This window comes from Impatiens glandulifera, chromosome 7, assembly GCF_907164915.1.
Source record: "Impatiens glandulifera chromosome 7, dImpGla2.1, whole genome shotgun sequence".
In the NCBI taxonomy this organism is placed as follows: Eukaryota; Viridiplantae; Streptophyta; class Magnoliopsida; order Ericales; family Balsaminaceae; genus Impatiens; species Impatiens glandulifera.
The window spans coordinates 10,644,416-10,670,827 of record NC_061868.1 but is presented as its reverse complement, the minus strand read 5'-3'; the positions used below and the strand labels follow the sequence as shown (position 1 = coordinate 10,670,827).

Here is a 26,412-nt window from a genome sequence, read left to right as displayed (position 1 = left end):
AATTAATATAAAAATAATAAAAAGTTTAAGAATAAAATAAATTTATCTGGTTTAATTAATGAAAAAGAAAAAAAGAGAAAATATATTAATATTAAATAAAAAAAATATATAAATAGAAAAATAAAAATTAACTATAATTTAATAAAATAGACTAAATGAACTAATATTTGATAATATATATATATATATTTAAATATCCTCTTTTAATTTTTTTTTCTATATATATTCCCTTTATCTATATCCTAAACAAAATCATTTAAAAAAGAAAAAAAAATAGGACACAAACTCCCATTAACATTAAAAAGTGAATGTTCTATGGTTTCTCTTCCGAATTACACTAGACATTTGCAACATGTCAGAGTATAAGCTAAGAAGATCAAATCGTGTTTTAGATCTAATCAAATCCAAAGCAATACAAAGATATTTCCCAAAACTCTCTATGCATATGAATAGACTGACTGGCCTATGGCAAGAAAGAACTTATGAATAACAAGATAATCTAAGAAAATGATATACCCAAGTTCATCATATATTGCATGCATCCAAAGAACAACAAAAGTTTGCACATATACCAATCCCCAAGAGAAGGAACAACCAAACCGAAGCAAAGATAATTCAGATAGTTACAGTTGCAAAGGGAAAAAAGGAAAAGAAATGGAAATTAACTCGGGAAAGGAAGGAAAGATTTCGACTCGACTCCACTCCATACACGAATGCTTCCCTCTTTAACAACCAATGCTCGGCTTAGTCAGCAGCAGTTGGACTAGGCGAACTCAGCCTTACAGGCGTTTTTGAAGGAGACAGCCTACATTCGTCAAACATAACACCATTTTAACTAAAAAAATTTCTTCATCACAATCTTGGTCCAAAAAGCCCAAAAATAAAAAATAAAAATACAATTTACCTTACGGGTAATGTTCCCAACATCTTCCCGTTGCAGTTTAGTGCTTGAATGGCACTCACCGCCTATGATAGTAACATAAACTTTCAGATTCAAATCAATGTAGCCTTAAGACAAAAAATTAATAAAATCTCAACTTACATCATTAAACTCCACAAAGGCAATACGAGTTGAGTGAACATTATCTCCCAAAAGCCTCAAACGAGAAACCTTCATACATTATCAATAACGGTTTTAGAAAAATGAAAATGACATTGTCTTAAGTTTTGACATCGTTGTTACCTCTCCACAGCTCTTTTCAAAGAAACTTTTCACATCAGCTTGAGATATCTGCATTTGACAAACCATTAGAGAAGAAGAACAACAACAAGAACAATAGTATTAATCAATATATATTATGCCTGTTTGTCAATATTTGTACAGTAAACAGTCCTTGCACACATTTCCTTTTCATCTTCTGACTGCCCATTGTTAAAAAGAAGAAAAAACTCAGAACAAGTGAGAAAGGAAATCCCACAAAAAAAATAGCAGTTTTCAAAGAATTGTTACCCGAGGAAGAAAAGTGGGATTCACCGGAAGAATAGCAGTTTTCGAAGGCAAAACCTTAATCGGGTTGACACCAATCAGTGTTCCATACAAACTCAGAGCATTTAGTACACATCCTGTAAACATTCATCTAAGATGCTGAAATTCTTCCTATCCTCAAAATTTTCAAAAAGTAAAGCAGCCAAACTTACGTTCATCATTAAACTCCACGAATGCAAAGCGAAGAAGTGAATGTGGATCGCCACAGATTCGACAATCAACAACCTTTTTAACACAGCAAAGAAAATTCTCAAAATGTATCGATTACTTAAGACAGTCTAATGAAAATAGATACCTGTCCACAGTTCTCATTGAACAAAGCAGCAAGTTGTTCTTCAGAGATCTAATTTATAACATTTCACAATCATCATGCAATTAAAAAAATGAATCCATCCCTATTTAAATCATAAATATAATTCACATACATTGTGATCAAGGTCAGAAACATAGACTGTTCTTCTGATGCTGTCTTCTCTTTGAGCTTTGAAAGATCTCCCAATTCTCCTTCTTCCTCCCTGGTTATTATAATATCCATTCCTTCTCTGGATGTTAAGTTACATCACATGCCACTATTAATCACACGAAAAGATCGACAAATCGAAAAGATGACACTTTCATTTCGGGTAAACAGAATGTATGTTTTCCACAATTGGATAAAGATTATTTCAAACAGAGCCATACCCATTGCTTAAAACAGAGAGATTTGACAAAGGTTAAAACGGCATACACAAGATCTAATCCAGAAATTTGAGAAATGGGATCATACCCTTCGAGAATTCGTGGGATAACCCACATTAACGAGATCAAAATTGTTAACAGGAAACTGATCGCGATTGAGATCCTTCAAGTATGACGAAGGGATGAACTCTTTGGCCATCGGATTCAGTTTCAAAGTGGAAAACATATTATCGATGTCAATCGATTCATCGGCGATACATTCATCTTTCTCCTTCACCTTCTCATGAGTGTCAGTGTTTGATGGGGACTGAACAACAAGAGGAGCTTCCACAGCCGTCTCATCAGAAATTTCAGTTTCGACAGCCATGGAAACAAATCAAACCCACCAAACCTAGACGAGAAAGGATCAAAATTGCTTTGCAGAAACAGGGTGAAATCGATGATCAAGTTGTGTATATTTTTCCACCTTAAATAGAGATGAAATGAGAAAGGGTTGATAATTAACAATAATGTAATATGAACAAATTACCTTGTTTAGAATGTAGTTAGTTAATTGAGATGCATTTTAGATGAAATGGGTCGGAAATTCGGACAATGATGAATGATTGATTAGAGAAAATTTTAGGGTTTTTGAGAAATTGATCACAAGTGTCAATGGTGATTTTGTTGGCGATGGTTTATGAACAGATGGCTTTCCCTTCCCATTTTTTTTTTTAATTTTTAGAAAGAGAAAAAAAGGAGCGTTAAAAATGGGGGAAGAGGACAGGTATAACGTAAGATGACCTTAGTTAAGCACATCAGCTTTTTGTTGCTTTGTTATATGTCACGTTTAACGTCTCCTTTTGGGCTTTGTTGGGATTTGTAATTTCTTAAAAATATAAATATATATATATATATATATATAACTTATCAAAGTTTCATTTTATTAAAAAATATGAATAATGAAGAGCTAACAATATTAACTTCATAGGGAAAAGGTTTTATTAAATGTAATTAGTCTTTTAATATATATATATATATAAATATATATTAATTCTCACTGAAAAAAATACTTTAATTTAAATAAAATAAACATAACAATAAAGTACATAAATATTATATTAAATAAATTATAATTTAAAAAAGCTAACATGATTATCACAAATTAAATAAAGAAGAATAAAATAATACCTCAAAAGTGAGATTCTCAAACAATTTTTTATTTCTAATTTTATAGATTTTAACATAAATTTTCTTCTTTGAATTATTTAAATAATCAAAATTCTAACATTGTTTTATTTTCTATTCTTCTCTCACATTATTTAATTTATTAAATAAAATATTAAAATACTTTATATTTTAAATTATTATCTTTTATTTTATCATTATATATTAATACTTTCTATGTTTTTTAACTAAAAATAATATCTCCATAAAATTATTAAAAATTATTATTTTCAAATAACTCATTTTATACATTCTAACGAGTTTTAAATTAGCTTATTTAACTTGGTGTGCACTATTATAAATTTTTTATTCATGTTTTTATATATCAATTTTGTATTTTTTTCTTCAATTTTATATTTTAAAAAAGAGGATTTTTAGTTCGAATTATACCATACAAGTTATAATGCTATTTTATTAAATATAAATATCATTGTTTATTCCTTTATTAACAATTGAAACTATAATTCTGGATTAGACAAAGTATTCTATGAAGGATGTTAAGGAATATTGATATAGTTGATTTGAACTATTCTATAATAGAGATTGACTGAGTTATTTATATTAATTGTTAATGAATTAATTGAAAAGTAAAATAATATTGTTTAATAATTTAGTAAATATATATATATATATATTAAACTATTTTTATTAGTTTAATAGATTTTTTTAATATTTATTGTGTAAAAATTAAGAAAAAATATGTTATTTTGATATTATAATTAAAAAAATTCATTGTAAATAAGTGATTAATGATAGGTGATTTATTTTGATAATTGAAATAAATTGAAATATTTTAAATCAAATGAGTCTCAAATCATGTTTATTTTAAATAAGTTAATTAATATCTAACTAATTAGATATAATTACTTTTAATAAATAATACAAAATAATTCTACACCATTACTATATAAGAAATGATAGGTAAATTTGAAACAGTGAATGTGAATGGAAAGAGAAATCGATTGATATCGAATTTTATTTTTATCTCTATTTAAACTTTTTTTTTTCAGATAATTTTTTTTCATAGAATATATATCCTCTAAAATTATATATATATATATATATATATATTTATTTATTTTAATTTATACACAAAAGTTTTTATATATAATGTTTTTTTTCTCATTTATTTTCTTTTAACATTTATATAAATTCTTTTTCTTCAATTCTTTTTATCTAAACACAAAAGATTATATATAAAAATGTTTATAGATCACATACAAATGATGAATAATGCATCCCCATTCATTTATACACAAACACAAGTATTTATATGCTCTCATTATATATATATATATATATATATATATATTATTTAATCTACTAAAACATAAAACAGTTTAAAGGTTAAAAATAATTTTTAAAGATTAAAAATTAGTATTATTTAAACTGCAATGAAAGTTAGAATAGTAAGTAATATTATTTTTCTACCTTTATATTTATAATATATTTTTTTATCACCATTAATTTTATATTTAAGTAAAATATAATTTTAAACATAACATATATAATATTTTCTCTCCATATATATATATATATATATATATATATATATATATATATAATTAATTTTTTTTTTATGTAATATGATATACATATATATTCTCTCACTTTATTTATTTCCTTTCATATATAAATATAACAATAATAATAATAATAAATTCTCTTACTTTATTAATTTATATATAAATATTATAATTTTATGTTTTTTCTATTTAACTTTATTATTATATCTAATATATCACTATTTAAATATGTACATATTATAATAAAGTTTTTTGAAATTTGAAATATATATGTATGTACATAACTTCAATTTTTTTATTTTATAAATATTTTAGGATGACACTTGCCCCTTTATTGCTATTTTTCTTTTATTTATTATTATATCTAATATATAATTATTTTAAAAATAGTTATATACTAATTTCATTATTATTATATACTTATTTTAAATTAGTATATTTATATATATAATTTTTTAAATTAATATTTATGTGAGTAGATAAATTTATATATATATATATATTTTATAAATGACTATCAAATACTATTTAAAACTCTCATTCTATCTATTTTAACAATAGGAGGCTTGATCTTACACTTTTAAACATATGAGATTTTCCACTAACAGATGTTTAGTCGGTAAATTTAATACCAATGTCTTATTATTTACAAGATTTTAAAACACGACAGTGGAACTGTTTCCACTGTCAATCCAACCTGGTAGAACTGCGAAACGAGTGAATGACAGTTCCAAATTTTAACTTTAAGAGATTAAGAACATAAAAGTCAAGATCCATGTCCTTAGGAAGTAATAAGATGATCCTCAATTTCTGTGGTTAGGCATTTTTTGGGTGTCTGTGTTATGCAGAAGAACTATGTAGACAAACTCTTATTGGTGGCTACTACAATATGCATTTTCTTGCTGAAACAATTACCAAATTTCATCCTAAGTCAAGTAAGTTTGTAATTTTCATATATTAGATAATTTGAGAAAATACCTAATGAATCCTTTTGAAATCTTGATTGTTTTTGTAGTGATTAAGAAATATACAAGATTCTGAATCTTAGGTTTAGAGATTTGAGAAACCGTTTGAGAAAAAAGTAATGGCTCCTAGGGTGCCATCTACCCCTTTTGTATATTATTAACAAATGTTAAAATAGTCCTTAAACTCTTACAAAGAATACAATTTAACTATAAAGTTATTTAACATACTAATCAACTAATTACAAACTCAATATAATTGGGCATTCCCAACTTACATATACCGTAATTAACATAATTCTGATATTCCCTCCTCAAGATGTAGATCTTTAAGATTCATCTTGTTCCGAAGTAGATAAAAAGGGCCGGAATCCAATGGTTTGGTAAAAATATCGGCTTGTTGTACCTTTGAATATACATGTTGAGGAAGAATAAAACCTTGCTTGAAATGATCACGTACAAGATGACAGTCTATGTCTAGATACTTTGTACGTTCATGAAAAACTGGATTTTCAGCGATATGTATCGCCGCTTGATTATCACACCGCAGCGGAATTGGTAACTTAAGTGAAACATTCATGTCTTGTAGTAAAAATGAAATCCATTTGAGCTCACAAACTGTTGTAGCCATACTTCGATATTCTGCTTCAGCTGATGATCGAGAGACAGTGTTTTGTTTCTTTGTCTTCCAAGATATTAGTGCATCACCATACTTGATACAATAACCTGTGACTGATCGTCGGCTATCAGTGCAAGTAGCCCAATCTGCGTCTGAAAAACTCTCAAGTAGATTGTTAGATACACAAGGATAAAACAACCCCAAACTAGGAGTCCCTTTCAGGTATCGCACAACCTGAAGGGCTGCATCCCAGTGAATTTGTAAGGGTTGATTCATGTATTGGCTTAACTGTTGTACGCTAAAACTAATGTCGCGTCGCGTAAAACTAAGATAAATCAAACGCCCAATAAGTCGTCTGAACCTCTCGGGTTCAGATATCACAGTACTGTTTTTTTCATTCAATTTAATCCCCTTTGTCATAGGAATTACAGCAGGTTTACAACCTGTTAATCCTGTGTCAGCAAGAATATCTAAAACATATTTTCGTTGATTAACATATATTCCAGCATCAGTACGATATATTTCTAATCCTAAGAAATACTTAGCATTTCCTAGATCTTTAATTGTGAACCTTTTGTCAAGTAAATGTTTCACACAATTAATTTGATATAAATTGTCTCCTGCAATTAAAATATCGTCAACATAAACTAATAAAACTAAAAAGAAATCATTGGTTTTCATTGTAAACAAGCAATTATCATGAACAGATTGTATGAAACCATAATTTGTAAGACAATTTGTAAATTCTAAATTCCATTGTCTAGATGCTTGTTTTAAACCATAAAGACTCTTTTTAAGCTTACATACTTGACCTGTTTTAGCTTCGGTATAACCTTCTGGAGGAATTATATAAACATCCTTATTAAGATTACCGTGGAGAAATGCGTTATTTACATCAAATTGTTGTAAAAACCATTTGTTAGCAGCAGTTAAAGCAAGAAATAACCGAACAGTTACCGTTTTGGCTACCGGAGAGAAACTATCGTGAAAGTAAACTCCATTCTTTTGGTTGTATCCTTTTGCCATCAATCGAGCTTTATATTTTGCTACTGACCCATCTGGTTCCAATTTAGTTTTGAATACCCACCTGCATCCAATTGACTTTTTTCCCTTTGGAAGAGAAGTTAAAATCCAAGTTTTATTTTCTTGAAGAGCAGTTAACTCCTCTTTCATGGCTTGCTGCCAATGATTAAGTTTTGAAGCCTCTATGTATGTCGTTTGAGGCTCTTTAATAGTAGAAATATTACCTAAAAATTCTAGATAATTTTCTTTTTGGCATTTGAATGTGTAAGGAAAAGTATTAGGAGTATATGTTTTTTTTTTTTTTTGTAGATGAATCAATATTTGAACTCATCACATAGTCATTACACCATGCTGGTGGTTTTCTTTGTCTTCCCACTTTTACATTTTCATCTTGGGAAAAAGAAGTTTCATCTTGTGAAAAAGAAGTTTGAGAATTTTCAGATTGTTCTTGAAAATGAGTGTTTTCACTTTGGGGTTCAAAACTATTTTGATTTTCTGTTTGTGACTCTTCTAAAGTGTTATCTGTGTAAGTATCATTATCAGAATCAGTTTCAGAATCAGTTTCAGAATCATACAAATCAAAAACATTTTGGTTAGTACCAACATCATGATTAAAAGAATTTTTTTCTTTAACTTTAGATTTGTGAAAAGGGAAAATATTTTCATGAAAAACAACATCTCTTGAAACAATAATAGTTTCTTGTTTTAAATCAAAAACCCTGAATCCTTTTTGTCCTGAAGGATAACCTAAGAAGACACACTTTGACCCTCTTGGTTCAAACTTTGTTTTATTTGGAAAATTATTTTTGATATAACATAAACATCCAAAAACTCTCAAATTAGAATAATCTGTTTTTTGTTTATAAAGAATGTGATATGGACTATCCCATTCTAAAATTTTGGAAGGAATTCTGTTAATAACATGGGTTGCCATTAATATTGAAAATGGCCAGAATATTTTAGGCATTTTGGCCTGAAACATGCATGACCGAGCTACTTGAAGAAGATGTTGGTGTTTTCTTTCTACCACCCCATTTTGTTGGGGTGTGTAGACACACGATTTTTGATGTAAAATCCCATTTTTCTTTAAAAAAGATTGACATTCGTTATTAACAAACTCACTACCATTATCTGTCCTAATAATTTTGACAGCCAAATTGAATTGAGTTTTGATCATGGCATAGATTTCAATAAATGTTTGGATAACAAGATTTTTGCATTTAATCATGTAAGTCCATGTGAATCTACTATAATCATCAACAATGGTTAACATAAAAGGACAATTTATAAGTGAATTTTCTTTGTATGGACCCCAAACATCCATATGAACTATTTCAAAACAGTGTATGGTTTTAGAAATACTACTACTAAAAGGCAATCGTTTCAATTTAGAGACAGGACAAACATCACAATGAACAATATCATCTTTATTAAAAGAAAAGACATGCTTTAATGCTACATCAGAAAGGTGTCCAAGTCTCCTAAGCAGTAATTTGAAATCAGTACAACTATTTAGTAAAGTATTTTCTAACCCGGATTTAGATCCTACATTTTCAAACAAATACAAGTTTTGAGATAGTTCTCCAGTTCCTATGGTGCTGTTGTCCTTAAGATCCTGCAATATACAACCAGTAGGCGAAAATTGACATCGAATATGATTTGTCTTAGCAAGTTTAGATACTGAAATTAGGTTGTATTTAAAGTCTGGAACAAGCATAACATCAAGAAGTTTCAATTTATCAAAAAGTATTACATTTCCTATTTGCTTCACATGTTTGGTTGTTTCATCAGGTAAAAATAAAGGTATATTAGCAACATTCCTAATTTCAATCATTCTATTCACATTTGAGCATATATGACAACTAGCTCCACTGTCAATAATCCAAATAGGTTCATTTTTAAAAATACCATGAACATTAAGACTACAAGCACCATTAAAATTAGAAGTTATATTAGGAGAAATTTGTGTACCTTCATAGTAATGTTCTTTACCTTTTCCTTCTGCAAGAAGATCTTTCATCATTTCTTTGAAGGCAGCAGCAATTTCAACTTTGCTGATTTTGATAGATGATTTTTCAGAGGATTCTGGTTGTTCTTCATAATTGGAGAATGGAGTGTCTTCCATATTAGCCACATTTTTTTATCTTTTGATCTCTATTTCCCTTCCACCAATCTGGATACCCATTCAACTTGAAACAACCATCTTGATTGTGTCCTTCAGTTCTACAATAAGTACAATACATATCTCTAAAAGAACTTCCTTTGTTGTTACCTCTTCCCGTAGATTGTCTTCCTCCTTTTCCTCTATTGAATTTTCCAGTTTTTTGTCCTCTTTGTTGCTCTATGTTATCCTTCAAAAGCATAGAGAAATTCTCATTTTGATCAATCATTAATGATTGAACTTCTCTTTGTCTCTCAATACTTAGCAACATAGCATATACTTTGTTAATGCTAGGTTTTGGATCCATCAGAAGAATCTGTTGTCTAATATTGTCATAATACTCATTCAGACCCATCAAGAACTGTGTCAACTTGTTTGATGTATCTTGTTGAATGACTAATTTTGTCATTTTGCAGCAGCAAGTACTTCTTGGTTCAGAATCACAAAATGGAAGAGGTTCCAATACTAGAAGTTCATCCCATAGTTTCTTGATTTTAGAGAAATATTTCTCTAATGTTAATGGTCCTTGACGCAGATTACTAATCCCCTTTTGAATTTGAAAAGCTTGAGGACCATTATTCTCTTGATATCTTTCTTGAATATCATACCAAAGATCTAATGCAGTTGTAGTAGAAGAGTAATTACCTTTAATTTCATCAGTAACTGTATTAAGGATCCATGAGCGGACCAAGCAGTCGACCTTCCTCCACTTATCAAACTCTTCTAGTTCAGTTGGAGCAATACATGATCCATCAATAAGCCCTAATTTCGATTTTTCTTCAAGGGCTAGTCGCATTCCACTACTCCAGCCTATATAGTTTGAACCGTTGAAGATTGTGGTGCAGATAATCCCTCATAGATTATCTGAGTTATGAATAGTCATTGTATCTTTGTCACGTTTTTTCTTTCCCATCATTATGACAGTTTCTTGAATCTCCTCTTTACTTGAAATACTTGTCGAAGAAGAATTCGAAGAAGGCGAAGAAGAATCAGTACCTGAAGAAGAAGATGTTGTCTCAATATCTTCTGATTCTCCTTGTTCTTGAAGATCTTGCTCTGATACCATAAGAAATATACAAGATTCTGAATCTTAGGTTTAGAGATTTGAGAAACCGTTTGAGAAAAAAGTAATGGCTCCTAGGGTGCCATCTACCCCTTTTGTATATTATTAACAAATGTTAAAATAGTCCTTAAACTCTTACAAAGAATACAATTTAACTATAAAGTTATTTAAATACTAATCAACTAATTACAAACTCAATATAATTGGGCATTCCCAACTTACATATACAGTAATTAACATAATTCTGATAGTGATCATTATTGAGTTCTTCACCTTCAAAATCTTCAATCTGTTTTTAACTATCATTTCTTATCCACTTCTCTTATCATGAACAAGGGGTTACTCACGTGCTTGTAACACGAGGAGTTGCTTACAACAATTCACATGCAACTTTAAGACTTTTTATGGACTCACATCGTGTCAAAATAGTGATATTTTTTTAAGCTTCATTTTATTTATCATGTAATTTTCTATACTAAAGAAAAACAAATATTTGTGAAGACAATCTTTCTCAAGGAAAACTAGGAACTATTAAGGTGTTGCAAGGGCTATTTCCCGAACCAGGGAGGCTTCTTATTTATGCAGATCATGGGGATTCTAGAATTGAATTCTTTACTTAATTCCTATACATTTTTTTATTTTGTTTTTGAAAAAATGAATTCTTTTTGTTTTTGTTTTTGTTCCTATATATTATTTTAAGTTTTCAAGAAGCCACCCCAAAGGCAATTCTTGATAGTTCTCCCCCAAGCAGCTTGTCGGAGTGGAAGAGCCTTTCATTTTCTTACACACATTGACCGATTCTAATAATTTCCGGACACTGCATATTCTCGACAAGATCGAGAACTTTTCGGTGGTGATCTTGATTGATATAGGGAACACCCATAACTTCATAAACAACATAATCATGAAAAATATAAGTCACAATACTCTACCGACTAAGGTGTTGTCAATTCGAGTGGTAGATGACTCCAATATATTCTGCTACAACATTTTCTACAATGGAGGGTAAATATTACCAAACATATATGAAGGTGCTTACCATGATATGGTACAATATTGTGTTGGGCATTGAATGACTAATTACTTTAGGCCCCTAGAATTTTGAAAAATTCATCCTCCCTTTTGAAAAATAAAGAAGAATCATTATTTTGCAGGCTATACCTAATGCACAAATCAACCTGATATAAGGAAACAATCTAGAGAAGTTATTAAAGAAATGAATTGTGGCTGTCATGGTGCAAATAAGTAGAAAGCATGAAGAGCAATTTGTTTCATTTAATACAATGACAATATAATAGGTTCTTGAGGATCTTCAGTGTCTGCTCGAAGTCTTCAACACTCTATTCCAACAACTCGAAGAGCAATTACCAGTTAGAGAACAACATCATCGAATCCCACTAAAGAAAGACACATAAGTAGTGTGCATGTGTTCATATTGGTACATTGCCCTCAGGGACGGGTTCAGGAATTATATTTAGGGTGGGCTTGAAAAACAAAAAATCTTTAGAACTAACTTTAAAATATGAAAAAAAATTAATTTAAGATAATCGAATTTAAAATTGTCACATTAACGAGTAGGTAACTAATATAACCTTATTAAAACTTTGTCACATAAAACTTAAATTTTTATAATAGTTGAAGATATACATCACATGAAGAATTGTCGAAAGACAAATTCATTTATTATAACATAAAAATAATTTATGAAAGATAATTTTTTTTTGTTACACTTTTACATTTATAAATAAGTAAGTTATGTATTTATAACTAATAACCTTATAAAATGATGAGATAAAAAATAATTTTATTTCTCTCAAATATACATAACTTTTATAAAACTAAAAATATTTATCTTTTCATATCAAAATTACACAATTTTCTTTAAATCTAATCTTATTCTAATAAAAAAATTCTCAAATAATAACTTTATAGACTTGGTTTAAAAATTTAATTATAAATATTAAATTTAATAAGTTGATATATATAGAAAAAGAGAAAATGAATAAAAAAAAAAGTAAAAAAAAAAAAAGTAAATTATTACTCCATCTTCTTCCCCACGTTTTCTGATTTAGGTAATTATGTATGCTTGACGTTTACTGACCACTACGAGCTCCTGTCAACAAAACTGAATATATATTTATATAAAAAAAACAGGATGAGCTTAGGGTGCCCACCTCAGTTCTAAGCTTCGATCGTCTCTGCTCAAAAGAAAAAAAAAGAGTAATTAGTCAATGATATGCTAGATAGGGGAGTAATTAGAAGAAGTCACAACTTTTTTGTTTGGAAAAACAGTTTAGCACCATTTTATTAGCACCTTAGATTTGATTATAAGATGACAAACAAACGATCCTAGAGTTTCTGAATGGTAGTAATCAAACAACAATACAATCAAAGATTACAATTAACATTCTCAATTTTTGTTGTTATTTCCATATTCGCCTTGTAGACCATGTTTCTTTCTTCCACGCCCCTTTCCTCGCTTATACTTCACGAAAAATGATTGAATTGTAGCAGATGATGATGTATGTCTACTCCCATTGTTTAGCCTACCTACGTATGAAACTCTACGGATCTGATAAAATGATATTTTTTCTAGAAATTTAGAGCTTTTTTTAATGATTTTCTTTATTTCAGTTTTGTGGGTTTGAGAATCAACAATCCTAATTTCCTCTTCACTCTTCTCCTCTCTTATTTATTTGTTATCTTCTTTTGTTTGTTCCTCTTCCTCGTCTTCATATTTAACTTCTTCCGCACCCTTTTTTTCATCAATTTCATTATTTTCTTCCTTCTTTGAATCTTCTTTGCTTTCTTTCTCCGTATTTCCTTAATTTTGTCTTTTTTTATCATTGTCCTTGACTTTCACAATATGCTCTTTCATTCTTGATTCTTTTGTTTTATTTTCCTGTTTTTCGCTTCCCGGGCTTTTAGAATTTTCGGCTATTCCTCAATTACTTTTTCACATTTAGTACTAACATGTTGGAAAGTATTACATAAAGCACACCTGTTTTCTTTCATTCATATGAGATTTCCATGACTGTGGACTTTTCCTTTCTATCAACAACTGTCATGTTATTTGGAAATATACTTTGAGGATGTACTTCAATGCTTATTCTAGAAAAAGTAAGGTACTCTCCTCCCTATGTAATTAGGTATATATATAATGATTTCCCCAATAGACTAGTAAAGTGACTTAGAGTTTCTGAATTATAAATGTGTGCTGAGATATTCCTAAGCTTGAACCATATTTGGGTTGTTTCCTTTGGTTTTTAGAAGGCTCAATTCTTCAGACCATCTCTCCAACTTTATACAGTTTGATACAATATAAGTATGTCCAATTTCCAGAATATCATCCAAGCTTGTTTTCTTTTTAAATTGTAGAAAATAGAGATCATTGATGTTTGTAAAAACCTTTCCAGTCCCTTCTGCTCCTATTGTTTCATTAATGCTTCCTTGGTGACTAGAAAATATACATGGTTCTTTCCTATGTAGTTCCCAACGACAAAATTTTCTCATTTTTTGACGCATTTCTCCTACACTTTAGTGGGAAATTTTAATTCAAAGGAGAGTTGAGAATCTCGACTTTTGTTTTAAACTCACCCAAGTAGATTTGACATTTGTATGCATGATCTTCTACTTCTTTTCTGCATTCTTTTTCCAAACTTCATTTACCTTCCAGTTGCAATTGTTCCTAATAATATAGGTCTTTGATTTTGGGGACTACATCATCTCCCTCATTATTTCAACATACCAGTTAACTATCTTTTCATATTCTTCCCTCTTTAGTAAATTCTAATCCTGAAGGTAGTGTATATTCAATTGGGTATTGATTTGCTGGATTTTATCTTTATTGGGCACAATCTCTCATTTCTTTACATGCATCAATAACTTTGTGATTTGATTTTTAAGCCCGAAGATATTTGCTCTGTCGTTATACCCAACCCTCCATATTCTCTCATTTTTTCTTTGTTTTCCTATTTCAGCTTTACCAGAACTTTGAACATTAATTGGTTCTTTACCTTTATTGTTTTCCTATATAATTTCCTGTACATTTTCATTTTCTTTCCTACTAATTTCAAATTCAACAGCATCCTTTGTACCTTCCAGATCAAATTCTTGAACTTCCTTTACCTTGTTGCTTTTCTTTCTTCCTATTATTGTAGAATACATAATTATGCAACAAATAGAGCAAATACAGAACGAAGTAATACATAATACCTGAATACCCTGTGCAGCAGACCAGGAACCGAACCGTGACCAACCTCAAACAAAGACTTTGCGACCCTTTTCCCAACCTTTTTCAAACCCTAACCGATGTTTCTTGATTTTGCAACTTATAACCCTAAACAATTTTCTCCGATGTGCCGAACGTTCTAGACGTGCTGACGATCGTGACTCCGACCATGTTTCCCGTAACTGACTACCAAATCAACCGACTGAATTTTGTGCGACTAACGTTCGATTGTGCCAAACGTTTTTGTATCGATCGTGCTGATTGTGTCGATCGTGCCAATTGTGTCGATCATGCCGCTGATCACGAATTTCGCCGCTCCTTTAGTGTTTTGCTTAGAGAGGATTGTCTTTTACTGCCCTTGTGGTGCTGATCAATTAGTCTTGCACTCTCCAACTATTAGGCATACTAGCATTATTCTCTTCTAATCCTAGTTTTGTCTTCTTTTTCTAGAACACTTGATTTCTTGTTCTCCTAACTCTTCTGTTGCCCTTTTAATAGATTCATTCTTGGTCTTTGAGATCAAGAACTAGTAACCCAAGTTACAAATTTACCTAGTAATCCATCAATGTTATTGTCTTTAGTCATTAACTAATTAATTGCTTATGTCTAATTGATTAAAACACTTGTTTGGAAATCTGATTTTCAAAAAAGACTTTGCTCGACTACAAGCTATTGTTCTTGAGCCTCATTATGTCTCTATAAATCATTTTAATCTACATGAGTCATCGACCGATAGTAGTTTGAGTATTTAAGGACAATCGAAAAGAATAAAAAAATGATAATTTGATTGTTTTTGTCTTTGTTCCTATAATGCACATATGATTTCCATTCGTGTTTGTTGGAATGTGATGGTGATGCTTTAGGCTCGACATCAAAATAAGTAATTAGGGTTGGATGAATGATGATGAAAATGTAGTAATCGAACTGTTTGACATTTCTTATCGTCTTCATGTATCTTCAAATGAGTTTCTAATTAATTTATAGGTGGTTCACAAATCATTAATGGGCTAAAATGTTTATGTTTCAATCATTCTCGTGTCATTGAAGTTTGTTTCAATAAATGATTATCTCGATTATGTGTTTGGCCGAATGAACGATAAAAAAATAATTGGTAATCACAATCAAGAATAAAAAAAATTAAATGATGAGTTACCGATGCATTGTATGATTACCTGTGATCGAGTTGAGTCTCGGTTATTGAAGTTTAAATTGATATTTGAGGTGTTAGACAAACAAGTTGAATGTTGGTGATTCTCATATGAAACGTCTTATATTGGTTTTGGGCTTATAAATGAATAAGTTATGTAGAAAAGAATTGATACCTCACCAAAGTAGCTTAGTAGTAAGAGTCGACTTAAAAGATCAAAATGTCATGTGTTCAATTCCATTTGAAAGCGTCTTGAAATTAAGCGGAGCGCTATGATTGTGGGGTGTCATGCTAGTTCTCATTTAATTCTCGAAAAAGAGAATTGATCTATGTGGTAGAGTGTTTCATTTTATTAAATTTCGATCATAGTTGGCATGTTAAAAGGCTAAATTGATTCATGTTTAATTAATCTAGATGGAGTTGGTTTGGTTTAATTTGGTTCAATGTAGTCCGATCAAATTTCAAAAGCGGTCTGACTAAAATTAAAATAATAAACTAATTGGTCATTGGTTTATTTTAAAAATTAAGGTTTAATTTTTTTTTGATTTGTTGAGCATTCAATTGATTTTATATCTAAGATGGCCTAAATATTTTAGGAAAAATCTAATAAGAATATAAAAGTTTTAAAAATAATTTTCTACATTTTATAAATCAAAAAGATTCTGAATTGGAGTTGTTTAGATACTTTTTTCCATTCGGAATAACTTATAGTGTCCATAACTTGTACTACTAGTGTCCGGAAAATATGTGAAAAACTTTAGGGTTATTTTTTAATTATTTTTAAATCTCCGAAACAAACTTGGCCTTTTTGATTTTATCATGAAAAGTTAAATAAATTTTATTTTAAATTTAAATCCAAAACCTATTGTCGTTTCTTTATAAAAGGATTTTACTTAGGGAAATTTGACGAAATGACCCTAATAATGAGTTAAATTAGAAAAATGACCCACGCTTAATAAAGTTTGTAAAATAGACCTTTTCGGCCTGCGAAATATCCATTTTGCCCTATGAGTGACGAGTAATATGTATTACATGTGAGGAGCATTACGTGTTATGCGTGAGGAACATTGCGTATTACGCGTGAGGTGAATTACAATACGCGTGAGGTCCATTTTTTGTTTGAATTAAGAAGAACTATCATGCCATGGATCCTACTACTGTTGTCTCTTCTTCCAAACAACACCACACCATCCTTCTTATTCCTTATTACTTATAGCCTAGAAATGATGCTTAGGAAGAGCTCAATGTTTTATTGAAGAGTAAGACATGACCACCATTGTTCATCGTCATGTCCAAATTCATCTGTATCTTATTGGAATAATGTCCAATCAAACCTTCATATGTGCTTGAAAATGACAAAAAATAAGTCATTTTTTAAGTTGTATTTAGACATTAAAAAGTGTTTTTAATTGGTTAATAGTTTTGATAAACTATCAATATTATTAGATGGTTTATTTAAAGTTGAATAATATAATCAATTTATAGCCAAAAGAACACGAGTAATATCATCAATTATTACAAGAATTTAAAAGTTGGATAAACAATATAATTTTTCATTTTCAGCCACCAAATTAACTCTATTGTTGGCACGAAAAAATCTCAATAATGGAAGAAAATACATAATGAAACAACAAAAACTAGAGCATTAACAAACTATCAATGCAACTCAAAACCATTAAATTAGGTCAAAAGTTGAGGGAGATAGAGATATATTCTTGGTTAGACGAGTCATCGACTAATGTTTCTTTTGTAACTGCTTCAGATGCTACAGCTGAAACCACAAAGGTATCCAATTTCCTGGTTCTCTTATAGGTGTTTCTATCAGAAAGAGTGTGCGACCTGTTGGAAGAAGCCATGAAGCTGAAAGAGGAACATTAAAAATACTCCTTATTGCTTGAAATGGGAGACCATTTATCATGTTATTGAAAAATGAGGACATTTTATTCTAAAGTACAGAAAAAGAAGAAATTGAATATATGGTTATGGTCATAGAATATGCTACAATAAATAAGAAGAAAATAAAATAACTATAATTGATGCAGTAAATAAGATAAACTATAACGAATATACCTATATCTTATAGATATAAGAAAATGACCATTAGGAGCATTGGGAGGAATTATACAATACGTGTGAGGAACATTGCAATACGCGTGAGGTGAATTACAATACGCATGAGGGGGGTTACAATATACATGAGGGGCATTGCAATACGCGTGAGGAGCATTATAATATGCGTGAGAACCAATACATAATGTTGCATCAATATCATAGTGTTCATAAAAAAGTATTCAAATATAGTATATAACATAGTGTTCATAACAAATCCCGATGAATGATAACTCATGGATGCGAATACTATGTAAAATCTGGTCTCTAAATTAAGAAATCATCAAATCAACTAACTATAATAAAATGCACATTAACATACTCATTTGAGAATGTGATGGTTCTTCTTCAACCGTTGGAGAGTCGTGGTTTTTTCTTCAATGGACGGAGAGTCGTGGGGATGAGAATTAGAGTTTAGGGAGAGGGGGAGTCGTGGGGATGGGGATTAGGGTTTAGAGAGAGGGAGAGTGGTGGTGGTTGTTTTTGAGAGTTTATGATTTTTAGGGAAAGGGAGGGAGAAGATGAAGAGAATGAATAGGATTCTGTTGATTGATTGGGAGGGTATAAGACCCATTAAGGGTAATGTGGACATTTCATAGGCCAAAAGTGTCAGTTTTGCAAAGTTTATTATGCGTGAGTCATTTTTTGAATTTGATAAATTATCAAGGTCATTTCGACAAATTTTCATCTACTTTTGTCCTAGTCCGCGATCTGAATGAGGCATACTCTTTCTAGTCATAAAATGCATATAGACTAAAGCATTTAGTAGACAAAATTGCATTTCAATTCAGCAGAATTACTTACAGTGTTGGTAACATATATGGACAAAAAACCGTTAAACCATTCGGGTTAAAAATGACTTAAACCTGCAATGTGTCCAAAAATCAAAATTAAACAGAATTAGTTTAAAAGAATTTATTTAAAAAAAGACAATATTATTTTTGTCAACATTATTAATCTTGAGTTATTTTTCAAATTTCACCTATTATTGGCATCATTTTGTCGACTTCCCCAAATAAATGGATGTTGATGGATCTAATACATTTTATTTTGTGATTATGTTTGAATTGTTGATACTTTAAAATTGGTATTATGGCTTTTTAGTTTTATTTAAATGGTAAAAGATGAATGTATTATTTATTTATTAAACAATTAAACAAAATATTAAATCTTAAATATTGATAATATTTAAAATTGTTAAATTTATAATTAAATATATTGAAATTAAAAAACGAAGTCGTTTACTTGGAAATATATTATTGACGCATAAATGTTGCTTGCCCGCACTTAATAATGCATCAGTTAAGACTTTTATCGACTCTACTTCTCGCCAAACTAAATTTTGTGTCGATAAGAATATTAGTGGCACATATAAACGTTGTTAAAAGTCTTTTTGTGTGTCGGTAAAAACTATTTTTGTTGTAGTGTCTCTCTATAAAGTGTATTTCTGTTAGTTATTTGTAAAAATGCATCATCTTGATGTGATGATTGTATTTGTTATTTGAAAAAATTCTTATACGTTTTAAAACAATTTTCAATGCAGTATATAAAAATTATAACTCTTCTATGACCATTCATTACTTTTTTTAAGAAGGGATTTTGATAATTGTGTATATTTTAAAGACTCACAATTAAGTTGTTAGTGAAATTGTAAATATATATATAAGGTTGACTATAATCTCATACACCATTTTTATTAGTTTATTGATTGTTTCGTATAAAAAATATATTATAAGTTTAAAATTATAAAAGTTGTGCTTAAAATTGTAGGACGACTAACTTTATTTGAAAAAACAGCACACTGATATTTTGACCGAATAATACAAACATAAAAACTTCACTTCACTTGAGTCACTTTCAAATCGACTTTATATCGCTGATGTTTTGCATTTTTGAATTATAAATTAAATTCAAAATATTTTATTTTATTTATCTAAAAAAATAGAAAATAAAATAGAAAATATTCGATAAATCACGACAAACTTTAAATATGTGATTAAGATTCACCAAAATTTTATATTTTGTATAAATTTTAATGATATATATAAAACAAATTGAGGTTGATGGGTCCAATACTTTTTCTTTTATGTTTGAATTGTTGATCGTTTAAAATTGGTATTATGATTTTTTAGTTTTATTTAAATGGTACGTAAAAGCATAAAAAAACAATAATTCGATTGTTGTCGTCTTTGCTCCTATAAAGACTCACAATGAGTTTTCTTAGGGCACTGTGGAGATTTCTTCAGATTCTAAGCTGGAACCCAATATGACTATCGTGAAGACTCATTCCTCATCCAAGAAGAAATCCCTCCCGGCTGCATCTAGTCACTTTGAAGAAGTGACTAAATTTCTAAAAGACCTCTGTGCAAAAATTCAAGGGAATGATTGTGGATCTCGAGCGATAATTCAAGTGCCCACTCCTTGAGCATCCATTTCCTCCAAAGATCAAGAGTCGTCTACCCTTAAGGTAAGTATGCATGCCTCCCCTCTTCGCATCATTCAAGCCGGTTCCCATCTCGAACATTTGACCTCCTCTAGACAAGATGAGTCATCTCGAGGAATGATAGCCCTGCGAAGTCTTATGCAAGATGTCATTGCGCCTCTACAACAGAGTGTCGCTACTATCTTCGGAGAGCTGGAATCCATCAAGAAGCAGGCGGCTGCTTCCTCAAAGGCTTTATCCTCGACATCTGTGGTATATGAACAAATCCTTAGCCAAGTGTCGAGGAGTTCAATTGAGGTGTCGATCATCAAGGAGTCGATGACCAGGCTGAAATCCATTCTGCTAAAAAAACAACTGCAATCAACACGTTAAACTCTCCGCAAAAATTGATACTCTCAACTTTCAGCTTGTCAAAGTAACAAACCATCTCAAAAATGCAGTAGCAGAACGTATTAAAGATATTGATGATGTTAAAAAGGGGGAAAACAGTTACCCGGGAAGCAGTTAACCGAGAAGCATTCGAGGGAGAAGATCAGGAAGGGGAAAGCCTGGACGAGAAGGAAGGGGAGGTTTGGAAATACTCCTCTTCTAAAGGGAAAGCGAAGAGGAAGCCAGCTGAAGGCTCAAACTTAAAAGGGGGAATATATTTAATTTGTACATTTTGTTCATATTTGTTCATATGTAAATATATAATTTACTTTTAATTCCCAGATCTTATAACTTAGTTTTAACATAATCAAAAAGGGGGAAATTGTTAGATAAAGCTAATTAAAGAAAAAAGAAAACTATTTAATTAAGATTAAATAGGAATTCATCAATTAAGTTGAATTAAGAAAAACGATTTAATTGATTAAAATGAACTTAGGATAATTAAAATCAATACGACAAAGTTTTGATGATGCACCGATAATTGAATAAAACTAAGTTATGCAAATGTGTTATGTGCAGGTAGCGCGGGCAGCAGAGCTGATGTAAGCAAAGCTGTAGACGCGTTGCCAACAATAGAGTTATCTTCAGCACGCTGGAAGTAGGCTTGCGTCAACAACAGAGCTGAAGAAGCGCTAACATACATTTTACTTCACCAAGAGAGCTGAAGAAGCGCTAACAGACGTCTTACTTCAACAAAAAAGATGAGGAAACGCTAACAGATGTATTACTTCAACAGTAGAGCTAAAGAAGAGCTAATAGATGCCTTACTTCAATAGAAGAGTTGAGGAAGCGCGAGCAGACGCCTTTCTTCAACAACATAGTTGAAGAAGCGCAAGTAGACGACTTGCTTCAGCAACAGTCTAAAGAAGCGCTAACAGCCGACTTGCTTCAGTAGCAGTCTGAAAAAGCACTAACAGTCGACTTGCTTCTGTAGTAGTCTGAAGAAGCCAACGACAGTGTTACGACAATAGATGTGTTGCGCTAACAAGTAGACTGTCACCTGACATATAACCACTAAAAAGTCAACACGTATCTACAAACGAGATTCGGCCGTTGCTACGTTTCAATATAGAAGGGCATCAAAGTGCAATGTCGAATCCCTAGATTCATGAATGGTGAATCCTTGGATTTCTCAACGACAGATCCTTAGATTTCTGGACGGTGGATCTCTGAATATCTGGTCTTTTAGTTAAATCATGTATCAAAGAATTATATTTTACCGTTGCTACAACTTCAATATAAAAGAGAAAATTACAACGAAGAACACACTTCTGACCTTCGATCAGATCATCGAACATACGAACGATAAAATATACGAAGAACAAGCTTTACAACTCTCGATTAATTCTCTCTCTAGCTCATCTGTTATAAGTGCATTTTGTATTTTACTTACGCTAAGCTGCGAGTTAATTCATTGTATTATCTGAGAGTATACTTAGTGTTGTAAGTTGAACAGAACGTTGTCTATTGAACAAACAGTTGTTAAGTCCTGGGTTCTGATTGGGTTTGTGTAGTCTCTATACAAACCAACGTCTTCTAGTCGAATCCTTATGGAAATAGAAGAATGAGTGGCGTATGAGTTTTATCTTCGAATATCCATAAAACTCTTGTGTTATTTCCTTACTGCATCTCTAACTTCCTAATATGCCGCTTCAAATCTAGCAAGAATTTCCGCACTTGAATATGTTCAAGAGAGCTTGGGACGATTTGTTGAAAAATAGAAACAAATTTTAATCTCTGATAGGATTAAAATCGCATTAAAAATAAAAATTAGCTCAACAATATTCAACCCCCTTCTATCGTTGAAGTCGATGCTGACACAAACTATTATATACATAAGTGAACCAACTATAAAATATAAAGCTCGTAAAATATACTTGATATCTATATCAAATTGAGTTGTAAGTGGAGATAAAATAAAATGAGTTATCATAATTATCTTTAAAATATACACAATTATCAAAAATGACTTCTCTTAAAGTAATGGAGTGATCACATAAGTTATAATTTTTATACCAATGCATTGGCAATTGTTTTAAAATGTAAAAAACTTTTTCAAATAAAAATTACAATCATCACATCAATATGCATTGATAACAAATAACATAAAAGAAATACACTTTATAGAAAAATTTTAATACCAATTTTAAACAATCAACATTTCAATATATATATAAATATATATATATAAATATATATATATATATATATATATCATTAAAATTTATACAAAATATAAAAAAATGGTAAATCTTAATCACATTTCAAGTTTGTTTGTGATTAATTTATTGAATGTTTTCTTTTTTATTTAATATTTTTTTAGATGAATAAAATATTTTTTTTAAATTTTATATAGTTTTCTGCTCTCGACTAATTAGTAAGAGAGATTAAGTGACCAGTTATCTGTTATTGATCTTTTATTATACTTTTTGTATAATAAAAATACAGTAAATTAAAATATTGTATGATTATTATTTTGTTGGTATGATATCTAAGATGGTTAAATATTATTTTATTATACTATTTTATGAATTGATTTAGTTGTAGAATAAATTTAGGCTAATTGAATGAGTTCTGTTGATAATCTGTATGATTATGATCTTGAAAAATTAATATTATAAAAGTTAGAAGAAATAATTTCAATGATTATGTGGTTCAAGAAGTATTTTACCTATGCTGGTTTTGTTTTTTACAGTTTCGAGATACTTAATTGGGATTGTTTTTAATGAGATTGTTGTAAATTTTTCGATATAAGAAGACTGAAGAAATAAAGAAAATGAACATATATGTCTATTCATGTTTTGGAAGCTTAAAAATGAAGAAATTGAACATATTTATCGATATAAGTTCAAAACTTATAAATGTTTTTCATGTTTTGAAACATATATATTTTTGAATAGATGGTCGTAACATATTATATATTTTGTGTTACATATAATATGTATTAATGTTTAATTTGAATATATAATAAGTTTTAATTTAAATATCAAGCTTCTAGATTAAAAACAATATTTTTTTAAATAAACAACTAATACCGACCATATTTACTACAACACTTATTGATAGTCGTTCCTAATTAATAACTTTCATAGAAAATATGGTTTTTTAATCGTTAACGTCCATAGAAAACACATACTTTATTGATCAACAATGTCCGCAGAAAATACCGACTTTATTTATTAATAACGATCGTGTGTAGACGAGCGTTATTTGTGTTTTTTCAATATTGACCATGGTTCTACCATCCTTGGCCGTTCTTAATTGTAACGAACTGTATTGATTAGTGTCGACCAAAAAAGTTTAAATACTGACCTAATTTTCGGACGTTAAAAGATAATATTTTACTAGTGTGTGATAATATCATTATTATATTTATTATATTATATTTATTTTCTTATAAGTCGAATATAATGTCTACATTATAGACATAACTTATGTAACTCTAAACATAACATCAAATATAATTTTCTTTATATTATAATATGGTATCAAAACATTATTTGTATAGAGTAGTTATAACAAATCTCCAAGATAAGACCGTAATGATAACAGTTTTATTTGGTGATATTATTACAGTTTTATTTGGTGATAACAATTTTTTCAATAAATGTTAAATGGCCAAATTTTGCAAGGATATCACAATTCAACAAGACAATGCTAGACCTCGCATAACAGATAATGATCCAAAATTTAGACATGTTGCCAGTAGTGACGTGTTTAACATTCAACTTTAATTTCAACCACCAAACAACCCAGACACTAACATTAATAATTTGGGATGGATATTTTGTAGATTAGATATTATACAAATCATTGTAGGTTAAGACATCATCATATACAGTTGATGCATTGCTAAGGAACATTCAACTTTGTTTTTCTAAGCCTACAAGGATGCATGGTGGAAATACTCAACTACTTGGTGGAATTAAATGAAGTTGGTGGACTTGAGGAGATGATAATATAGATGAATCAACTAGAAGGAGACTATCGAAGCTCGCATAGGTTAATTTTTGTGATGAAGGGAAGAATATATCAGTTTTGTGCTGGCGGGAAGAATATGTCAGTTTTGTGTTAAAGGGAAGGATATGTAAGTTTTTGTTGATGAAGATAGTGTTGTGTGTTTTGTTTTCCTTAGCCCATGAGGAAAAGACCAACAAATAGGCCCATCTTGGATCCTTCTTAATACACTTATTTGGGAGAGAGATAAAAGAAGAGTTTTTTAGCAAAATTATAGCAAGAGAAAGAGAGAGAAAAAACAAGAAAGAAAAGAGAGAAAAACTTCAAGTTTCGGAGGTATTGTTCATTCCGAACCACTCTTAGTATTTTGATTATCGTCGGAGTTCACACCATTGGATCGTCTTAATTTTTGGACAGCAGCTTCACAACCTCTGGAAAAACATTTTGGACGACGGAGATTGGATTATGAGATCAAGATATCTAGATTTAGTTGTCGGAACAGTAACAATTATTTCGGTGATATTCTTCATTTCTTGTTTTTTGATTGTTTCCATATTCCTTGATGTGCATGTTTCCAAAGTTATGATGAATTTGTATTCCTCTAGTATTTTCTAGAGAAGACTTTGTATTGATCTCTTACCGGTGGTAGTGGATTTTATGCGGCACTAGGTGTCCCATGGTTTTTGACCCATTGAAGGGTTTTCCACGCTAAAATTTTGTGTTGTTTGTATGTGTGCTTATTTAGTGTGTTACTCACTGTTTTAGGGGCTGTGTTGATTGCATTTGTGCATACCTATTTGTTAGCTTTCTCACAGGTTTAAACGGTTTAGGAAAGTATTGTCAAACAAAGGTTAAATTCCGCATTTTATTGTTTACCGTTGTGATGAATTTCCCATCAAAGTGGTATCAGAGCCTTGTCTGCTTATTTGTGAATTGAATTGTTTGAACGATGGAAACTAATACAAGTAGGATGATTAATTTGAATAGTTCTCATTATCATATTTAGAAGGCAAAAATGGAAGGTCTCCTATATGTGAAAGATTATTACTTACCTATTTTTGCTATTGATAAACCTGAGAATAAAACTGATGCAGAATGGACTATTTTGCATAGACAGGCTTGTGGATATATTCGGTAATGGGTGGAGGATAATGTGTTGAATCATATTTTTGGGGAGACACAAGCTCGTACTTTATGGAACAAGCTTGAACAGTTGTATGCTCGGAAGATTGTGAACAATAAGTTGTTCTTGATTAAGCAATTGATCAAGTTACAGTACTGAGATGACACTCTTGTTACAGATCACTTAAATGAATTTCAGAGCATTGTGAACCAACTTTTAGAAATGGGTATCAAGTTTGATGATAAGATT

At 30.2% G+C, this 26,412-nt stretch overlaps 2 protein-coding genes across 2 annotated transcripts; both read right to left on the bottom strand.

The window, feature by feature from the left end:
- Positions 1 to 513: 513 nt before the first annotated feature.
- LOC124945750 (polyadenylate-binding protein-interacting protein 9-like) lies at positions 514 to 3,016 on the bottom strand. Its single transcript, XM_047486239.1, has 11 exons — positions 2,694 to 3,016; positions 2,253 to 2,630; positions 1,912 to 2,028; positions 1,782 to 1,829; positions 1,639 to 1,711; positions 1,451 to 1,563; positions 1,303 to 1,362; positions 1,184 to 1,231; positions 1,043 to 1,111; positions 905 to 966; positions 514 to 805 (listed from the first exon to the last, which is right to left on the bottom strand). The coding sequence occupies exons 2-11, from the start codon at positions 2,529 to 2,531 to the stop codon at positions 745 to 747; spliced, it is 930 nt and encodes a 309-aa protein (XP_047342195.1). The 5' UTR covers positions 2,532 to 2,630; positions 2,694 to 3,016; the 3' UTR covers positions 514 to 744.
- A 6,610-nt stretch (positions 3,017 to 9,626) lies between these two features.
- On the bottom strand, positions 9,627 to 10,727 carry LOC124946312. Its single transcript, XM_047486874.1, has 2 exons — positions 10,559 to 10,727; positions 9,627 to 10,471 (listed from the first exon to the last, which is right to left on the bottom strand). Exons 1-2 carry the CDS (start codon positions 10,725 to 10,727, stop codon positions 9,627 to 9,629), a joined length of 1,014 nt encoding a protein of 337 aa, XP_047342830.1.
- Positions 10,728 to 26,412: the final 15,685 nt, after the last annotated feature.